At 43.5% G+C, this 9,426-nt stretch overlaps 1 protein-coding gene across 2 annotated transcripts in view; it reads right to left on the bottom strand.

Annotated features, from left to right (window-relative positions):
• Positions 1–5,685, bottom strand: part of slmapb (sarcolemma associated protein b) — an 8,009-nt gene extending 2,324 nt beyond the window's left edge. The window contains exons 1-7 of one of the 2 annotated variants that reach the window (XM_031845446.1): positions 5,535–5,685; positions 5,173–5,232; positions 3,165–3,293; positions 2,985–3,059; positions 2,591–2,893; positions 2,156–2,426; positions 1,822–1,993 (exon numbers count right to left, since the gene is read on the bottom strand). In XM_031845446.1, coding sequence (XP_031701306.1) covers positions 1,822–1,993; positions 2,156–2,426; positions 2,591–2,893; positions 2,985–3,059; positions 3,165–3,293; positions 5,173–5,224 — 1,002 coding nt within the window. In that variant the 5' untranslated portion in view covers positions 5,225–5,232; positions 5,535–5,685. The remainder of the gene's footprint in view (positions 1–1,821; positions 1,994–2,155; positions 2,427–2,590; positions 2,894–2,984; positions 3,060–3,164; positions 3,294–5,172; positions 5,233–5,534) is intronic. The other variant, XM_031845447.1, reaches the window with a different exon arrangement.
• Positions 5,686–9,426: the final 3,741 nt, after the last annotated feature.

Raw genomic sequence — 9,426 nt, 5'->3', positions numbered from 1 at the left:
CACACACACACACACACACACACACACACACACACACACACACACACTCCTGCAGCCCAAAGTGCACCACAGATGAAAAGATCACAGACAAAGTAAAATAAATAGATAAATAAGAAGGCTGCCTGTCTGGGTCAAAGGTTGTCAAGTAACGGTGACGGTTCCTCTCATGCTTTTGTCCTCTAACAGAGGCTTTTACAGATGAGCAAAGAGAACCGCGAGAGCATTCAGGTTCCACAGGTTCCACGTTTCATTCAGTGGCTGACGGAGCGACGCCACATTGCGATGAACGGCTTGTGGTTAACGATGATTTCATCTCTGCTTGCTGCTATTCAATGGCGCCCCTCCTCCTCTCTCTCCATTCCCATCCAGCCTGCTCAACCTGACTGGGAGCATGCAGCAGAGCAGCCTGGGGGCTGTTTGGGCTGGAGGATGCTTTAAAATGTCACAATCTTTTTTTGTTTTAACGGAGAAGCTTCACAGCCACCTCAAGACAGTTTTACTTCGTTCGATTTATTATCCAAGAGCCAGAGAGTGCTGCAGGAACGAGTCCTGAAACCCAGAAATGAGGTAATCTCTAAGTCCAAAGGTTTATGCCTGAAATAAGGTCTGTGGTTAACACAAGCTTTTAACGTTTTGTTCTACAAAATAAGACACGTCAGTAAGTCGGTAATTTGGAAGCTTTCCCGAGTCTGGAAAAAGGGTGTTGCTAAGAAGTCTCTGAATGAGACCACAAAACATCATCACACCGACTAGTCCGCCTTCACAGCCTCGTTGTGTTTACCCGCGCTCATGCGACTGTGGTTTAGTCCGTTTACAGCCTAACGTTAGCTTTTTACTTCTGCCAACGCATTCACGCTTCAAAAATCAGTCAGTATTATAAAATTGTGTTTGCCACAAAAAAAAGCACTTTTTCAAGGGAACCAGTGATGCTAACTTCCTGGTTGGCCGACAAACATACGTCCTCCCCGCAGCGCTCTATTAGAGGAAGCCATTAAGGCAGTTCTGTGTCCTCGGCTCAGTAACTCCATCATTGAAAATCCCAGATTGTGATGTGTTCAGGGCCTGTATGCATCAGTCGCATCCAAATAAAAGATCAGACATCAGAGAGCTGCTGACTGATACAACATCCTAATGTCCTGAACCAAACTATTTATACGGGCAAATAAATAACCGAAGCAACATACGACACAACATGTGCAGTTAAAGAGCAGCCACTGGCCCAGACGGACAGGTTGAGGATCAGGGCCTGCAATTATCAAGTGAGTCAGAGCAGAAGGTTAGTTCTAAATGGGGCCTATACAAGGAACTAAAGGAGACGAACTCTTAATGGAGAGATGCAATATCATCACAACATAGTGGGTATATTTGATCCTTGAGTTTTCATTGTATTGCTCTGCGTGTCATTAAAATGTGATTTCTATCTGCTCTCAAAAGGAGAGACTTGTTGAGTGTGCATGTAGGAAGCTTCATAAACACAGTAACAGCTCGTCAACAGCAGCCGTGTGAAGCAGCACACTAGCAGTCCTTTTACACACTGGATCTATTCTGCCACGTTGCTGCTGTGCACTCAAGACTGTTTTGAAATATCTCACAGATCAATACACAATCATTTACTTGTGTGTGTGTGTAAGTAGACTTGATGCTTTCTGGGCAGTAACCAGTGCAGTCAATGTAAACAGCTGCACTGGTCACAACATCTGTTAACGTGTAAACAATGTGTGACTGTCAGGTTTGAGGGTAGAAGTATTCTTAGCCCCAGAGATAATGGCTAGGAGTGATTCTGGTTTTTACTCTCGGTCTTTTCTTCTTTTGGGAACGTACCTCTCTCTGCAGAGCCTTGCTGTGGCTGTCCGCTTCCTCCAGCTGGGTTTGCAGCTTGCTGCTGTCCTGCTGGTGCTGGAGCTGCAGGGCCGCCAGCCTCTTCTCCAGCTCCTGCTGGGACCTCTCCAGGGATTTGAGGCTGCTGCTCAGCTCCGCATTCTGGGCACGTGAGCTACCGGAAACAAGACAACGCGGAGTTCAATAGGTAGGGGGAAGAAGGGCGTGTGGTATTCTGTGTGTGGCAGAACATGTTGGAGCAGAATCAAGCAAATGAGACAAGAGGGAGCACAGAGGAGGTGGGGGGGGTGAAGCTGAGCTCTTGGTGCACACTGACCTGGCGAGCTCCTTGTCCAGCTGCTGCTGCCTCTGCAGCGCTGCCTCTTTCTCGGAGTGCAGAGCCGCACATTCGCTCTCCAGGCTGCCCTTGTCTCTCTGGTGGGTCTTGAGGAGTTCCTCCCTCTCGGATTTGAGCGAAGCGCACTCACTTTGAAGGCCGCTCCTCTCCTTCTGGAGCTTGTTCGCGGCTTCTTGCTTTTCGGATCGCAGGACCGAGCACTCCTTCTGGAGGCCGTTACACTCGGCCTGCATGGACTGCAGCTCGCTGGCTGTGAAGATAAAAATAGCTTTTATGTAATATTCTTGGAGCAGATGCTCTGTTCTTAATTAGTCACAGAAAACTAATTTTCCGTGCACTTGGACGGACATTTGAGTCTCAACAAAAGACCCATATTTCCAAATCACGAGGATACTAATATATATGTATTTGCACCTTGTATTTCTGCAGTTTTCTGCCACTGCTTGCTCTGCTGCTGGAGGTCCCGCTGTAGGTTGTCAATCTCTCGCTCGTACTTGTTGGCGGCCTGACGCCATTTGTCCAGATCCTTCGAGGCGGTTGCCAGGTTGGCCTGGGCGGCGGCAGCGTCGTGGTCCCGCTCTGCGGTGGCCTCCTCCAGGGCGCGTTTCAGCTCCTTCACCTCGTCGCGTGCACTCTGCAGCTCGTCCTGTGAACCGGAGGAGACGTCCATCTGCTGCCTGAGAGCGCCCGTCTCCTCTTGGAGCTGCCGCAGCTGGCCTGTCCGGCCCACGGAGGGGGTTCAGATTAGCGGACATTTTTTTAGGAGGACAGACAGAACGTTCCAGTCCACATATAAACAAACATGTACCTTGAAGATGTTTTATCTGTTTTGCAGACCCATCAGCTTGTTGCTTGTTTTCATTTCTCTCGTCCTGCAGGATACCTGCAAAAGATGAATGCAATTATTTCCTGTATTTGTAGTTGTCTGTGTGCACAGTACAAAGTGAAGTAAATGGTATCGAACATCAAAGATTATTATTATATTTACCCTGTAGCTCCATGCATTTGTGCTTCTCAGTATTAGCCAGCTCCTGGGCTTCTCTGAGGTCATCATTCAAGAGCTGGATCATTTTCTCTGAGTCACCGAAAGACCCCATGTTGGACCTGGTCAAGTCATCTGATAATGAAATACAGAATAAAACATGTATTATCCAGATTAGATGTTCTTCTAGCTGTAAGAGTAGAGATGTGTGTCTTCCTGCAGTGCATACAGAGACATTAGGAAGTTTAAGCCACGATGACACATCGCGAAGCAATGACGGCAATTCACGACTATAAAAATAGACGGATAACTCAAAAGTTCCACCACATTAATTCTGCCTCAGTCCCAAATACCAGGGCTGACATACTAGATCATTTCCCAAGATATTAAAATGGGACTATTACATAAACTAATTGCTAACCCAGAAATAGACACAACTACATTATCTGCAATTTAAAAAAAATATATATTTTCATCCAAGCTTTCATTCTAAATTGTCCATTAACCCGGCAACAAACAAGTCTCTGGCACGTCTCCAGGGCTTGGTTAACAGTGAGATACTGTAAACAATACACAAAGGCCAACGTTGTCAAGGGGCTGTGTTGTTTCCCAGAGGTGGAAACAGGCTCCACAAATACTCGGGCTTTGCAAATTCCCACTGAATAACTTGATCCCCTAATCTGCCACGGCTAGGAAAAGAGATGACCTCATCTCAGGCCCAGCAAATTGGCACAAGGCGGAAGAAAAAAACAGGAGTCGGGACGGGTCAAGCGTGTGCACCATAAATGGACACATCATCAGTGGAACGCTGTAAATGAAAAGTGATTTCATTGTGTCTGTTAACGCACGCACGCGTATTGATAAATGTCCCTAAAAATGAGAGAGGGGGTACGACGCGGCTGCTGGAGGCTGGTGGCACCCTCTGACTCAGGCACATGACCACTCTGCTGTGTGCCAGACAAAGGATGGGCGGGGGCGGCACTCTGTCCAGCGTGTGTGCATGAGGTCGTGTGTTCCCTCATGCATGCATATGTATGAGAGAGAGAGAGCGAGAGACAGAGACAGAGACAGAGAGAGAGAGAGAAAGAGAGAGAGAGAGAGAGAGAGAGAGAGAGAGAGAGAGACGGAATGCGAGTGGGCTTCATGTCAGTGGGGTTCTGTGTGAACGACGTCTGGAGACATTTCAGATTTCTTTGGTAGCATCAGTCATTATGGCCATTATGCGTTAGTGTCACAGAGTAATGATGGGATTAGCCTGTGTGTAAAAATACCTCTCTGACTAGTTTGGGGGGGGGTGCTGAGCATAACACGGCCTCAAGTGACGACAGGAAGAAAAAATGTAGGAGAAAGTCTTTTTTTAGCTCGGGTGCTGAGGGCTAAAGCCATCATAGTCTATCTTTCCCCCGATGTCGGTTTGCTTCCCAATGAATGTGACGGCGTTCTTTACAACCGAATCGGAGGGAACTGCCTGGACTGAAAGTCCACAGTGTTCAGCGGGTTTCTATAAAACTGCAGAGGGCCAGGGGGGATATTAGTTTCCAGCTATGAAACGGTGCTGTATGAGATCCAAAGAAAGAAACGTCCTGATCGGTCTGTGAGGACTGAGGTGCTGTTGTCGTGAGGACACTGTTTGCTTTGTGCTGCCTATATGCAGCGTGGCGGCACAAATTCATCCATCATGCAAAATTAATTCGCTCACCAACATGCTCGCGCATTATTCTCATGAAGGTCCCCGTTGGTTTTGCTGTTCTCTGCACTGCAATAGCTTTGGATAAGTAACCCTACATGGCGCTAACACACCGGCTGCCATCCATCTTCTAATAAGCTGTTGACACTTGAGAAATCAGCCCCTGAAAACAAGGCCACCTACATCACCGTGAGCTCTACAGCCAACCAGACACTCTACTGAACTGTGACTCATGCTTTTCTCTCTCTCGCTCTCTCTCGCTTCACATCGTCAGTTAGTAAGATCACGGTGTCAGGTGAGAACAGCCGAGTCATTCAGCTGGGTTACCTTTAATGACCGTTACGTTATTCAGGGGATCACTGAGCTCTTTCTCATCCATTTGCTTATCTGTAAAGAAAAAGTAAAACACACACACACACACACACACACACACACACACACATATATATATATCTCATGGCAACAAACGCATAGACTAAATCAAGAGTTAATGTTGATAACTAGAATACATTTTAAATAAATATCCTAACTAAATCATTAAAGCTATTGCTGCTGTTGTTTTGGTTGTTAGTCATATCAAGTACTTCTGCCAGCTGCATAAGTGCTGAGAAATGTTCCTTTGAGGTCTTAAGTCACAGAAAATTATCTAATAAAAAAGGTCAAGAATAAAACTCATCTGGAAATATTACCTCGAGGTGATCCGGGAGCTTCTGTACTCGTTGTGTGCTGAGGCTAAAGCAATCTCTGGCATGAAGAACTCTCCTCCAACTGTCAGATTTTTCTCAGATGCGAAATGGACCAGTCCAAGCTGGGAGGCTGGAAGGGGGGGGGGACACACCGAGGGGATGACAGACGCTGTGTACCAGACCTCCCTGCTATTGTTAGACTGAAGCCAGTGAAGACACAGAAATGGTTGAAATAAGTGGACAAATACTTAAAAGTGTGGTTATAAAAGCTACAGAAGAGGTAAATCAGAGGAATCTCATCAAAAACACGACCCCCCTGCCCCCCTTTGTGTTGTGGCTGGTCTTCCAGCCCCTCCACACTAGGTCATGCATCCGAGTGGGGCATGTCGGAAGCTGCAGCTGCACAGTCAGTGACACAGAGAGGTTTTGTTCAGGGAGCCGGGGCTGCTCTCTGACCAGTTGGTACTGATGTAAGAAACCTACAGGACACAGAGCAAGGACGGCCAGTGTGATGGCGTGCGTCCTACATGTGCTGCATCCACCTCCTCTCTTACTCTGCCCTGCAGGCCTTTTAAATGCATGAATTATTAGCCTTTAGCTTGAGAGCTGCTGCGACAAACTGTGTGTTGTTCAGCTAATCTGCATTGTATCGGACTGCTTTGAAATGTTTGAGAGGCTGAGGTGAAATCAAGACAATGAAAGAAAAGCAGTGGCCGACACTGAAAAGGCTTTCTACATGTATGCAAATAAATGTTTCCCCCTCTAGTCAAAAGCTTTTCATAACTTCCTAAACCCCTTGAATAATGCATGAAGTCCACACACAGACATGCTTGTGTAAAGGGTGGCATGGTTTAGAGTACATTTGAACTTAATTCTTTTCATCATACACAAGCATGCTGACTTACGAGAGAAACAGATTCACTGGTGTTACCTAACCTGAGTTTATTCAATGGCTGTATGATTCGATATCATGAATGGTGACATTATGCGTCATACTTGTAAAGACAAAAACCACAGGCTCAACGGGGCAAGTATGAACAGCTCTCGTGTTAATTGCTTTTCGGGATCAGCACATATAATAACAGAAAAGCTGCACCCAACTCAAAAAAGTGCAAACCAGTCAGCGTTAAGAGACTGTCGGCCAGCTAGCTGCCAAAGTCTAAACTACAACTGACGGGACATTTAATGTCCACATTAACAACCTGCAGGTTTAGTCAGGACACTTAAGAAGCTGCCTCTACAGTTGGCAGCTACATGCTAACAATAAATTTAACTGGAGAATCAATTGTTGGACACGGCAAAGGCCAAGGACTCACAGAGTAAAAATGTAAGATCCTATAAATATAGTAAAATAAACAACCAGGGAAATGTCCTTTAAGAGTGTTTTAATTTTCTGTGGACATATTCCAGAGAGAGACCTGAACCTTGGTTGGCTGAGCAAGCTAGTAATTAAGTACAGGTTTATGATCTAATGCTGCAAATCATTGACACATTTTCAGTCAATAATCAAACTGTGCAACCTTCGGCTTTATTCTCAGTTAATTTATAATCTTTACAAACTGTATCTTTGCATCCCACAGGGGTGTTATTTTACTTTTGGGAACTAAATATCCTATAGGGGATTAAAGGCTCTGAAAGAGCAAGCAGTGTTCTGCACACAGACAAGTGAAAGGTAAACCCACATAAACCGGTTTTATAGGTGAAAGATTCACCAAACTGTAACAATAAAGCTCAGCAGCAAAACTACATCATGTCAAAATGTGTGGGAGCCAATAGATTCAATATGATCTGAAGTTGCTTAACTAGTTGCCTCTGATCACACTTCCAGAGCCGCCATGCCAAATTCCAAGGATTTTACCCTACATGCTTTCATCACATTTACAGCACTCTGGACTCGTACCAAATGCAATAAAACAAATCTGCTCGTTGCCTCAGCAATAAATCTGTCTTGATAGTGTCGAATATATCCTGTCAAAAAGGCACAACTAGTAGTTGTGATGAATGGAAATACAGTCTACACTCAGCTGCCAGTTTATGACGTATACACACACCTAAAACTAATGCAGTTTAATACAACAGTCCTGAATTTATCCCGCCTTTGTGAGGGTTATAACGTTCAGGTTTTCATTGAAACTGTTTTAGAGAGAAGGTGAATAAACTGTATGAGCACTTTGGAAGATTAAAACGTGATAAAATGATTTATTACAAGTCTTTTGGATTATACTGCATTAGTTTTAGCTTGGTGAACCTTATTAACTGTCAACTGGGTGTATAATGGTGTTCATGTAATGCTATATGGATGGTTATGGAAATGTTTTGAAGGAAGATAATAAAATTCAAATTCAAGTCTTTTCTGTGACGGTCATCTACGAGTTTACCCACAATAAAGAAAATTAACTGAAGCAAGTTGTATATTTAACTGAATAATAACTTTAGTGACTTTAAGTATTTTTTATCTGTGATGGTATATTCCACACAGTAAACTAACTTCAAGTCAACTAGCGTTTGTTTGACGTTGTAATCTTCGCTAAATTAAAGTTAGATGCTAATGTTTCTGTTAGCTTAGCTAATGTTTCTGTTAGCTTAGCTCATGTTAGCTTAGCTACCAAACATTAAATAACGTTGGCTTATAGCTAGCTAAGTAGCTGTTAGTTGTTTTTATTGTTACCTTATTGTATTTCTTTACTTAATATGAAGTTACACGGTTAAATGTGTCTTTAAAAATATTTAAACTGTCAACTTCAAAATAGAGTTAAGTTACTGTTAATTTGCTGTGATGATAGCTAACTTAGCCTAAAGTAATAAAATGTAGAGCTAACGGCAAATTAGCAAGGTTTTAGATGATAATAGCTCAAGTTAATATTAGTTTAGCTAATGTTAGCTTAGCTACCGAACGTTAAATAATGGTACTGGATGTAACGTTAGCTAGCTAACTAGCCGTTAGTTGTTTTTATTGTTACCTTTTATTTCCTTACTTAATATTTAGTTCCAAGTTGAAATGTGTCTAAACAATATTTTAAAAGTATTTAAACTGTAACTTACCACCAAACAATTTGCTCAAGTTAATGTTAAATGCGGCTTCTTCTTCTTCTTCTTTTGATCTTTATGGCGGTTGGCAATCTTTCGGGTGCATTACCGCCACCCACCAATCTGGAGTGTGGACTAAGGATATCCTCTACAATAAAGAAAAACATTAGTCTTGTTAACTCTAAATATTGCAGAAGAAGTTCCCAACATTTGTCACCAAAGCTATTCTTTAGTACATTAATTATATTTTCCTCTCCCATCAATCTTAGACCATTTTTCATGCCTTCCCTCGCTGACTCGTACCTCTGACAGGATAATAAAACATGGTCCACACTTCTTCTTCACAAAATGCACACTTTCTATTGTTATGCTTTCCAATAACATAGAGGAAACTATTAAGACCAGTATGGCCATTCCTCAGTCTTGTAATAATCATCTCCTCTTTCCTAGTTCGTCCACTAGAACCTGCACTCCAATGGTTTATTTTTAAAATATATCTTCCTTTACTCCCTTTATTCTGCCATATCTTTTTGATTTGTCCCTTAATCACCACTTCCGACTCACTTGTATTCACATTAATGTTATTTCTCCTACTCTTCAAAGCCCTTTTTGTTGCTTTATCCTCCTTCTCATTCCCATCGACTCCAACATGGAGCCACACAACATTAACAGCCACCCGCATTTGATGTGATAATGTTACATTCCAAACACAATTCTACTTTAACAATGGCGCTGAAGAGGCAAAAACAACCGTGTGTTCATCCTTCAAGTGGAAAACATCTCTGAAAAAAAAAAGAATAAAGAAAGTTGCCTAATAATGAGGTGGGTGTCGCCCTGCAGACTTACAGCGTTACGTGTCGAGCTAGCG

The sequence above is a fragment of the Anarrhichthys ocellatus genome, unplaced genomic scaffold (genome assembly GCF_004355925.1).
Source record: "Anarrhichthys ocellatus isolate YVR2014 unplaced genomic scaffold, GSC_Weel_1.0 scaffold5, whole genome shotgun sequence".
NCBI classification, from domain to species: domain Eukaryota; kingdom Metazoa; phylum Chordata; class Actinopteri; order Perciformes; family Anarhichadidae; genus Anarrhichthys; species Anarrhichthys ocellatus.
This window is presented reverse-complemented; position numbering and strand designations above follow the sequence as displayed.